Source organism: Anolis carolinensis, unplaced genomic scaffold (genome assembly GCF_035594765.1).
Source record: "Anolis carolinensis isolate JA03-04 unplaced genomic scaffold, rAnoCar3.1.pri scaffold_10, whole genome shotgun sequence".
Classification (NCBI taxonomy): domain Eukaryota; kingdom Metazoa; phylum Chordata; class Lepidosauria; order Squamata; family Dactyloidae; genus Anolis; species Anolis carolinensis.
In genome coordinates, this window is record NW_026943821.1 from 12,878,016 (window position 1) to 12,889,559 (window position 11,544).

The following is an 11,544-nucleotide window of genomic DNA, read 5'->3' on the forward strand; positions in this document are numbered from 1 at the left end:
CACATGTTTACTCTTTCCATGGCAAGGAGGCTGCTCACAAAAAGCATGCAAGGAGCTGGGTTTGGCTCCCGCTTGCTTTCACGTTGAGCTGATTTTGTGCTTCTCATTATGTGCTCCAAGTAATGAAAGAATGGATGTAATGAAGGAAAACGGATCTGCACACAACTCTAGAACTCTTGTTCTCAAAGGAAACAGTGAATAATTTATTTCATCTTGTCTTTCTGTTATGATAGAATATTTTAAAAATCATGTGTTTTTGAAGCCTATTCACAATTCAAGATTCATTCAGCATAATATTTGCATATTGCAATTTGGTACAGAATGTAATCTTTTTGAACTGAGTTTCTACTGACTAAATCAAGCTAAGAACAAAGGTGGAACTGAGAAGAGGAGAGTGAGACTGGGACTTTTTAAAAACAGCTGGAAACATGAGATAGTAGAGGATTAATCAGGACTGCCCTTGCCAGTTTTGAACAGTTGGAGGCTATAAATATTCAGTTTCACCAAATAAAATAAACAACAATCAGAGAAAATTAGGTTTTTATTATCATTTTTTTGTCTACATCAGCTCCAAATCAAAGCTCCTAGAAGAAGAAAGTGGCTTGTAAAATGTATCAGAAATAGAACTGTATAAAGTTACATTTGTGACAGTAAATTGAGGCTGTTAGAAAACATAATCTAAAAAGAAAATAACTTTGGCAAAACAAACAAACAAACAAAAGAAGGCATTATTGCAACACAGAACAGGTTGGTCAGAAGCTCTATCACAATCCAGAAGCTGAAACGATGAAGGAATCGTTCAAACGGCAACAGAAGCTGGAGTACAGGTGGCCTTCGCAATATTGGTATGAATATTTGCAGATGTGACTTCGCCTTCTTTTGAGGCACACAGAGCTTCTGTAATGCAACCTTTCATGGTGAGGTCAATGACAAATTTACCTGGAAAGGAAATTCATGGAAGGTGGTTAGAAAAGGAAGCCCAAACACTGACCCCAAACTCACTCTTCATTCACGGATGTAGATGTTGCAGCTTCATGGAAACGTGAAAAACCCACATCTCAATAGGTATGGAAGTGGTTAAAGGTAAAGGTTTCACCTGACGTTAGGTCCAGTCATGTCTAACTCGGGGGGTTGGTGCTCATCTCCATTTCTAAGCCGAAGAGCCAGCGTTGTCCATAGACACCTCCAAGGTCATGTGGCCGGCATGACTTCATGGAGTGCCGTTACCTTCCCGCCGGAGTGGTACCTATTGATCTACTCACATTGGCATGTTTTTGAACTGCTAGGTTGGCAGAAGCTGGAGCTAACTGTGGGCGCTCACTCCACTCCCAGGATTTAAACCTGGGACCTTTTGGTCTGCAATTTCAGCAGCTCAGTGCTTTAACACACTTCGCCACCGGGGCTCCCATGGAAGTGGTTAATCCCTACTTTATCAAAGTGAAAAGGAAATAAACTATTTGGGGGTGGATTACTAACATCTGAGTTAATGGTGGGATAGAAGAAGGTCCTCACATTGGTGGCAGAAATGGAGATAAATTGAAGTCCCCATAGATACCAATTCTTGGGGGAAATAAATCATACATCACACTATGAAACATGATTTTTGTTCCTGGGTTATAAATGTCATTTTATTATTGGATCTATCAAAAGAACATGGAAAAGGTTTATTAAACTGTAAAAACTTTGTTTTTGCAGGACATCCTGCGGCACATTTTTCTATAGTTTTGTTTTTCAATGAATATCACATCGAATCTCAACCAATTCAACATTGTGGCAGCCACAAAAACAAAGTTGATGAGGTTTCACAGCTAAATTCATAGTAAGCAGGCCTGTAGCGAGGGGGCGGTTTTAGGAGTTCAACCCCCCCCCCCCCCCGAAATTTTTCAGGTTATAAAAAAAAACTGGTTTACTCATGAATTTTAACTGGTTAACCAAATCCCCATGCTAAGTCTATGAGACGCAAAACATTAAGAGTCCCTCCAGGCACTATTTCAAGCAGATATTGACAGGTTTGTAGTGGGGAGAGGTGTGTGCTAGGGGTTCAACCCCCCCCCCCCCCGAAATTTTCAAAACCCCTCCCGAAATCTTTTTCTGGCTACGGCCCTGATAGTAAGTACCATGCAGTTAAACTGGAAATAAGATGTAATGTATTTATCAGATGCACCAATACAGTTGTTTTTTAGTATTAACTTCACAAGCTGCACATATGAAGCAGCTCCATTTTCTGATGCCATCGGTATTTTATTCTTGCGATCTGAAATGCAGAAATTACCGTATGTTACTTTTTCCACCATGTCAAGGCAGTAGTTCTCAGGTCCAACACAATCCACCACCTCTGTTCCACACCCAGAGGGTGAGAAGGAATAGCAGGCTGGGCATTGCTTCCCATTGGGTTTGTTCATTACTGGAGCCACTGAAACCAAAGAGAAAGAGCTGGTGAGCTGATCAGGCAGATGCAATGCAATGAAGCTGGGCTGCTAAGGGCAGTTCCGTGTCCACTTCAAGCTACTCCAACTTTTGTAATGGTCCTCTGGTTGATTTGTGGGACAGGGGAGGTTTCAGCTCTACAGGCATTATGAATGTTCTTTAATTCGCCAGCGCCCAAGAAGTAATCCAATTTCTGATACACTTTTTGGCAAATAATACACTTTTGTTCATTTTACAAGAATTGATAGGGTGAACAATGCTAGCCAGCACACATTTTGGTCACTCAAATATTAGACCTGTTTCTGGGTATATTTGACTTACTGATTCCAGAAATGGCATCAGTTTTCCCTTATTAGCTCTAGTTTTGGAAATACATAATATATGCCATCTGCCATATGTCAATTCTGGGGGAATTCCAGACAGAAGACAATCAGGGCCAGTGAACACCTCCCAACAAAGGATTCCCCAGGTAGTAAGCAGCCAGGCTTTGAATCTGCAAGGCCATTCAATGCTAATCAAGGTGGCCAATTACAACAGTCATACTTGCCTCAAGCAGACAGAAGTTCTTTCTCCTACCATGGACATTCCACAGATATATAAACTTCACTTTCCTGTTTTCCATCAACCCTCACAACCTCTGAGGATGCCTGCCATAGATGCGGGTGAAATGTCAGGAGAGAATGCTTCTGGAAAATGGCCATACAGTCTGTAAAACTCACAGCAACCCAATCAAAAAGCTCTTTCTAAATAAAATTTATTGGTGGTGTGGTGGTGATGGTGGTGATGAGCACCTTCAAGTTCTTTCTCACTTATGGTGACCCTAAAGTGAATCTGTCATGGAGTTTTCTTGGCAAGTTTTGCTCAGAAGGGATTTTTCTTTGTTTTCCTCTAAGTCTGAAGAAGAGTGACTTACCCAAAGTGACCCAGTGGGCTTCCATGGCTAAGCAGGGATTTGAAACCTGGTTCATTCAAATTAATCCGAACTCTGTTTAGGCCCCAAAAATGCTTACAGTGAGGATGAGCTGTTTTGCAGAGATCTCCCACGCAGCAGGCAACGCTTGTTCTTACATATCTTCCCTTTCCTAAATTCATATAAGACGGTGGGCCATCACACACATGAGAGGACTCACAGGCCTTCATCACTGTCAGAAGCCGTTCCCCATCTGCAAAAGAACAGGCAAAAGATTGTTACATACAGATCTGGTCCCTTTGTTCTCTCCTTGTCAATTGCAAGGAAAATGTCATTCTACATCACCAGTGAAATGCACACTTACTTCCATGTGCCAGAACACACCAAATCACTTTTTTGAGATTGGATCATTTTATCAAATGGTAGGGATGTTTCTAGATATATTAGTAGGACAGAAATACATGGATATTCAACATAATCAAGCATAGCACTTTTTCATTTTGTGTCAGGAGCAACTTGAGAACTGCAAGTCACTTCTGGTGAGAGAATTAGCCGTCTGCAAGGACGTTGCCCAGGGGATGCCCGGATGCTTAACCATCCTGTGGAAGGCTTCTCTCATTTTTTTTTACCCCAAAGGGAATTTTTTATTAATCATTATTATTTTATAATGCATAATCACGGTTACCATACATTTTCCTTTTCCATTCCCTTCTCCCTCCCCTTCCCTGTTGACAACGTAAACCTTATTTTCTTGTTACATGAGCCTTCTTTCCATTCTACCCAATTTTTTCTTCCAGCTTTCGTCAAATGGTTTAACAATCTGCGTTGAAAACAACATTTAAATGCTAGTCCAGCTTTTATTTTTTTTTGGTGTACTAGAAGCAGTGTATCATCCTTATTTTTGGCCTCAGGCAGCAAAATGTCTCTATCCGTCCCTGCACCTACCTATTGTGTTTTCAACCATTACGACTGCACAGGTGTCTTGACCGTCGGCACAAGTCTCCATTGGACCACTACAGTTGCTTCCAAGGCCAGTGCAGACTTCACATTCCAAAGCACTACCTGAGCAAAGGAAAGGAAACTGGGTTGAGATATGTTTGTTTACATATATACGGCTTTGTTGTAGCCTAACATTTCCTCTTTGTTTCATTCAATACCACAAGCCTTAGTTGATATGACCAGTTATTACTATGTCAATGGAACCTCTTTTTAAAAAAATCTGTATTGTTATGTTTTCCAGAAAGAATCCTAGAATCTTAGAAAAAATGGATTCTGAGAATGAAACTGAGGCCCTTTCTACACTGCAATATAAAATCCAGATTATCTTCTTTGAACTGGATTATATGGTAATGTTGAGTCATTTATTATTATTATTATTATTATTATTATTATTATTATTATTATTATTATTATTATTGACACAATGACATTGTATGACACAGCAAACAAGATAGATATGCTGGATTTCCTATCACAAAACCACAAGTCGAACACTTCCCAAGTGTCTAGGACTGTGTGATGTATTTTCGAATGATGCGCACAGATCCCAGCAGGGTGGCCTTTTGCAGTTGACAGATTGTAACTTTGTCAATGTCTATTGTTTCCAAATGCCAGCTGAGATCTTTTGGCACAGCACTCAATGTGCCAATCACCACCGGGACCACCTGTACTGGTTTCTGCCAGAGTCTTTGAAGTTCAATTTTGAGGTCCTGATAGGGGCTGAGTTTTTCCTGTTGTTTTTCATCAATCCACCTGTCACCTAGTATGGCGACATCAATGATCCAAGCCTTTCTCTTTTCCACAACTGTGATGTCTGGTGTGTTGTGTTCCAGAACTTTGTCACTCTGGATCCGGAAGTCCCACAGTATCTTTGCATGCTCATTTTCCAATACTTTTGCAGGTTTGTGATCCCACCAGTTCTTTTCTGCTGGAAGGTGGTACTTGAGGCATAAGTTCCAATTGATCATTTGGGCCACATAGTTGTGCCTCTGTTTGTAGTCAGTCTGTGAGATTATTTTACAGCAGCTGAGATTATGATGAATGGTTTCATCGGTTTCCTTGCATAGTCTGCATTTTGGGTCATCAACTGATTTTTCGATCTTGGCCTGAATTGCCTTTGTTCTGATGGCTTGCTCCTGGGCTGCAAGGATCAGGCCTTCTGTCTCCTTCTTCAGGGTCCCATTCATGAGCCAGAGCCAGGTCTTCTCCTTATCTGCTTTTCCTTCAGTTTTGTCAAGGAACTTTCCATGCAATGTTTTGTTGTGCCAGCTGTCAGCTCTAGTTTGTAGTGCGGTTTTCTTGTACTGATTCTTTGTCTGTTGTGCTTTGAGGAGTTTCCGATTTTTTCCTTGCACAGTCTGCATTTTGGGTCATCAGCTGATTTTTTGATCTTGGCCTTAATTGCATTTGTTCTGATGGCTTGCTCCTGGGCTGCAAGGATTATTATTACTACTATTGTTGTTGTTGTTGTTGTGTTTATTTGTATCCCACCTTTTCTATCCCACTAGGATAGAAAAGTGGCATGTGTATGAGGGGAAGGTAGAAGGAAGGGAGAAGGAAGGGAGAAGGAAAGAAGCAAGCGCGGGGTAGAAAGAACAAGGAGGGGAAGCGGGAAAGGAAAGGGGAAAGGGTATATTCTCTAGTTGCTGTTGTTATCTCACAGCTTTTTTCCACTTTGGGGATCAAAGTGAAGTAAAACAATAACAAAAAATTCATTGTTAAAAAGTCACAAAATGCCAAAGTTAAGAGTGATTAAACTATAAAATAAGATTTTTTTAAAAAAATAACCATAAAAACATAATAGCATCACAAAAATTACAAACAAAAAATCCAGTATATTGTACAAAGCCTGTCTCAGCTTTCAAAGGCTTGTCAAAACAGCCGGGTCTTCACTGGTTTATGGAACATCAATAGAATTCTGTTGATGTTTGGCACTTTGTCTCATTTCTCAACATTACTCTGAGGAAAGGAATTATTGCTGCCTGAATTGTAGACTGTAAATTAATGTTCAAATGACAGGAAAATGAATATTTTAAGATTACTAGCCTTTTCTTACCCATCCATAGAAGCACAGGGATTAGGAGGATCTGCAGAATCATGTTGACGAAAAATGATGCTCAAGGAGGTGGCTACTGAAAAATCTGCAAAGACATTGAGATTCAATAATACTCGTGTTCATTAAACACTGTGAGTTTCCCAGGCTGTATGGCCATGTTACAGAAGCATCCTCTCCTTACGTTTTGCCTGCCTCTATGGCAGGCATCCTCAGAGGTTGTGAGGTCTGTTGACAACTAGACAAGTGGGGTTTATATATCTGTGGAATGTCCAGGACGGGAGAAAGAACTCTTGCCTGTTTGAGGCAAGTGTGAATGTTCCAGTTGGCCACCTTGATTGACATTGAATAGCCTTGCAACTTCAAGGTCCGGTTGCTTACTGTCTGGGGGAATCCTTTGTTGGAAGTTGTTAGCTAGCCCTGATTGTTTCTTGTCTGGAATTCCCATGTTTTTGAGTATTGTTCTTTATACTGTCCTAATTTTAGAGTGTTTTAATACTGGTAGCCAGATTTTTTTTTTTCATTTTCATGGTTTTCTCCTTTCTTTTGAAATTGTCTACAAGCTTGTGGATTTCAATGGCTTCTCTGTGTAGCCTGACATGGTGGTTGTTACAGTGGTCCAGCATTTCTGTTCTCAAATAATATGCTGTGTCCAGGTTGGTTCAGCAAGTACTCAAGATTATTATTTTTCAATTAGGGTATCAACCTTTTTTTGTCTGGGAAACTCACGCCCATTCTACACTGCCAGTGCAGACTCATAAAATCCAGTTCAAAGCAGATAATCTAGATTATATGTCAGTGTAGAAAGGGCCTATATTTCCCAGTACAACTCTAGTATCAGCTGGCAAAGGGAGGACATGCAACCTGCTATCCTTACTTTCCACTCACAATCTGTTTCCAAAAACATCAGCTCCACCTAGTGGTAGCAAGATTGGGCGAGAGTTCTTGAAAACTTGGGCTAGATCTTCACTGCCATATAAAATCCAGATTATCCACTTTGAACTCAATTATTTGGCCCCGGTGGCAAAGTGTGTTAAAGCACTGAGCTGCTAAACTTGCAGACCAAAAGGTTCAAATCCTGGGAGCAGCATGAGCACCCGCCGTTAGCTCCAGCTTCTGCCAACCTAGCAGTTCGAAAACATGCCAATGTGAGTAGATCAATAGGTACCGCTCCGGCAGGAAGGTAACGGCGCTCCATGCAGTCATGCCAGCCACATGACCTTGGAGGTGTCTACAGACAATGCCGGCTCTTCAGTTTAGTTTGGATTAGGATTTGATCCTCAAAATAATTTGGAATTGTGAATGGGAATGTGAAAAATATTTGTGTCTTCCATAATGTCCTGCCCTTGGTGAGAATGTGTGTCTCAATTTTCATTTTCTCCAAACATTTTAATTTTAAAACGTGCGTATGAAAAGTACTACAAGGTCTTTGCTCCTGTAAATTAAGTTTGTTCAGATTGGTTGGTACAATGTTCCCTCACTTATTGCAGGGGTGAGGTTCCAGGACTACCTGAAATAAATGAAAATCTGCAAAGTAGGGACACTATATTTTAATATTTATACATTATTTTAGTAGCTATACACTATTTTAAGTCTTTATCAACCAATCGTGTGTCGATAAATTGCCTCCTTCTCTTCCCATTGCCACTTGGCCTCCTTTTCTCTCCCTTTGGCTTCTTCTTCCTCCCTTCCTTAGGCTGTAAATTGTAATGTTTTATGATTTATAATAGTCTTTTAGATTTTATTGAAAAACCACAAAACATGAATCCGCGAAAAGTGAACCGCGAAGTAGTGAGGAAACACTGTACTTGTAAAGGAGACTTCCAAGGAATACGTAGTGCTTCTTTGGACCATAAAAGGTGAATATCTTTTTCTCATATTTTGCTTTAGCTTAGGGATGAGAAAAGTACATATCCAAATGCTATTGGACAACCGATCCCAAGAGCCCTAGACAGAATTGCCGATACATAGAAATTCATAACAGAATAAGCAGACCAGAATTGGAATTGCAATGCAAAAGCTTCCCTCCATTTCCTCCCCACCTAGGTTGTTTTGGGAAACATAACTCTTATTACAGTACTATGTGATGTAAAGAACTACCAAGAAATTAGTGAGCTTTCACATTATGCCCATAGAGTTTTATCTTCATCGAGATTGTCTGGCTTAGTGTAGCCAAGCAAGATACCAGGCAAGCACAACTTCTCACTAAACAATCTTACAGGTGTTCGAACTCTGCCACATTATCTCACCTTTGCTCCAAAAACCTTCTTTATATAATTTGTGCAAAATACAATTTTTTAAAAAAAAAAGTACAAAAGCTCTTGAAATCAATCTCATGTAAAAGATAAGAAAAACTCTAGGAATGCTTCATTCTTGCATCCGATCATGAAATAAGAGGAGATATTGTACAGATCTTGGCATCATACAAGAAAACTGTGATCTCTAGTTTTCATTAAAAGCATAATGGGCCGGGCTGTGGTGCAGGCTGTTGATCAACCAGCTGCAGCCAGCTGCAATTAATCACTCTGACCAGGAGGTCATGAGTTCGAGGCCAGCTCGGAGCCCCGTGTTTGTCTTGTCTTTGTTCTATGTTAAGGCATTGAATGTTTGCCTTATATGTGTAATGTGATCCACCCTGAGTCCCCTTTGGGGTGAGAAGGGCAGAATATAAATACTATAAATAAATAAATAAATAAATAAATAAATAAATAAATAAATAAATAAATAAAAGCATAGGTTCTCAAACTGCCACAAAAGGTAATTCTGAATATGCATAAAACAGTAAAAATATTTACTAAGGTTTTGTTAGGCTAATTTGGTTCAAAACATGTTGGATTAGAAGCGGACTTACCAAGAGTTTCGGGATACTATTGGTAAATTGTTTTTCTGCCAGAAAGAACTGCTCTGAACTTCTGCTGGAAAACTGTTATCGGGCTCTTTCCTGCGCTGCCTTATAAAGAGGGAAAGTGATTGACCTATGTTCTAGTGTTTGGCTCTGGTGCTTTGATTAACAACAATCATGATTTAGCCCTCTCCCGCCCCCCCCCCCTTTGTTTTACAATTGTATAGATCTTATCAATTCCTGCAAACAAAGAGAGTCAACCAATGACTTAGCACAGTGAGCGTGCACACACCAGCGACAATAAATTCATTCTCATGACTTGTTATCAGCTTGTGAATGATGGAAGGTAAAAGAAGAGGAGGTAAAAGCCGCAACGTGATTGAGTATTTTCAGGAACTCTTTCTGACTAACAATGTCACATCCATCCCCATGTTAGAAAGTGTTTATTATTATTATTATTATTATTATTATTATTATTATTATTATTATTATTATTTCTAAGCTTCCTCATGCCCCAAATTCATTTTCAACTCATATCCTTCTTAAGTGAACAATTTGAGTGTGCTGTTTCTAAATATTGCTTTGTATAAACGAATCTTGTGAAATAGATACGACAAATGAGCTACAAGTGAAATTTTGCACAGCAATAATGAACAGTATTACCAAGTGTTACATTGTCATTGCCATGTCAATCCATATTTTAATTATCAATTATAATCATTTGTTTCTTTCAATGTTTAAAAGTTCAAATATGAGATCGATTATCCTCTTCTCAGAATTCAAACTTTGTCCAATAGAATCATGAGTGCAATGTGTAAGGGCCTGGGTTGTTGTATGTCTATAGCCATGTTCCAGAAGTATTCTCTCCTGATATTTCGCCCACATATATGGCAGGCCTCCGATGTGGGCGAAACCTCAGGAGAGAATACTCTGGAACATGGACATACAGCCCAGAAAACATACAACAACCCTGTGATCCCAGCCATGAAAGCCTTCGACAACACACGGCCTATGTTTCCACAGCCAGTTCAATACGTGGGTGCTATATTTCAATGAATGTGGCCTCTTTTTGTCCACTTCATGCCTTATTTTTAGTTCATTTTTAAATTTAAAGTCAAGTCTCATGCTTTTTCTAATAAACGTATCCAGGCCCAGTTCTTCATTGAGGCCCCTGAAGCCGCTGCTTCGGGCGCAGCCCTTCCTGGGTGCACTCGAAGCGGCGGCGGCGGAGGCAACAGCAGCGGCGGCGACCATTGGGTTGCTCGCCGTGGAACAAAGAAGTATTTTGTATTCCCTTGAGATTTTGCAAGATCTCGTGAAATATCGCAAGATCTCGCGAGAATACAAAATACTTCCTTGTTCCATGGCGAGAGACCCAATGGTAAGTTTGCTGCCAGTAAGTTTGGGGTGGGGGGCATAATTTATTTTTTGGGGGGGTGGGGGGGCTAGGTTGGCTTACATCCTGAAAAAACCTAGGGCCACTCCTGAACATATCTGTCTTATTTTCTGAAGCAGTATAGTAAATGAGCATTAAAACTAAAAAAATTAGCAAGCTTACAGAGCATGCATCTATCTAAGCAAGCAAGAAGCAAGAGACAAATGCATTTTCAAAGGCTTCAATATTAAATTATGAATAATACATCCTGAAATTAAGATTTCTTAACAATATTAATGAAATGAAAACAAATGATTGTGTCAATAAATATTTGCCAGATGGCCAGATGATGTGGGATGCAAGGAAGAAGGAGAAAATGCAGATGTGCTTGATGGAGCTATAGGCGCTGCCAGTGCTGTTCAGAATCTCTGCCCCAAACTTGTTGTCCAATATTTTCTGAAATGAAAATTCTGCATCAGTATCCTAGGAAATGAAATTAACCCACGTTTCCATTCTATTCTTCATTTTTCTTGGTTTATGTACTTCAAAGCACACCTTCTGTTCTCTTGATACGAGCCCATGAAACCAATCAGTTCTCACATTACTTTGGCTTTTCAGTTGAGTTGTTCAACAAAGGAGAAAGACAGTAAGCTTTTAAATATGTTTTATTGCCCGCAGCCTGTTTTTCTCACAGTGGATTCTTGTGGCAACGTAATACTCCCTCTCTCTTTGTTATGCAATAAAGAACTTACCTTGGCACTTGTTTATTGTCCCATTCCCAAATGGAAGATTTTAACAAATGTTACTGCTAGCTTTTCCCAACCTGGTGGTATCATAGCTGATGGATTGCAACTATCACAGTCCCCAGTATATTTTATGGAAGTTGTAATCCAATCTCTTTTAAACCCATTGAATACAGAAAGGTAAAAAGGTAAATG

At 39.9% G+C, this 11,544-nt stretch overlaps 1 protein-coding gene across 3 annotated transcripts; it reads right to left on the reverse strand.

Annotated features, from left to right (window-relative positions):
- Positions 1-523: 523 nt before the first annotated feature.
- LOC100552470 (phospholipase A2 inhibitor gamma subunit B) lies at positions 524-9,331 on the reverse strand. 3 transcript variants are annotated; one of them, XM_062962642.1, is made up of 6 exons: positions 9,241-9,331; positions 6,393-6,477; positions 4,283-4,399; positions 3,438-3,590; positions 2,273-2,413; positions 524-939 (listed from the first exon to the last, which is right to left on the reverse strand). In XM_062962642.1, the coding sequence occupies exons 2-6, from the start codon at positions 6,433-6,435 to the stop codon at positions 800-802; spliced, it is 594 nt and encodes a 197-aa protein (XP_062818712.1). In that variant the 5' UTR covers positions 6,436-6,477; positions 9,241-9,331; the 3' UTR covers positions 524-799. The 3 variants fall into 3 exon arrangements, with proteins under 3 accessions (XP_062818712.1, XP_062818713.1, XP_062818711.1); XM_062962643.1 differs by lacking the exon at positions 6,393-6,477 and having other exon boundaries at positions 9,241-9,303; XM_062962641.1 differs by lacking the exons at positions 6,393-6,477; positions 9,241-9,331 and having other exon boundaries at positions 4,283-4,524.
- Positions 9,332-11,544: the final 2,213 nt, after the last annotated feature.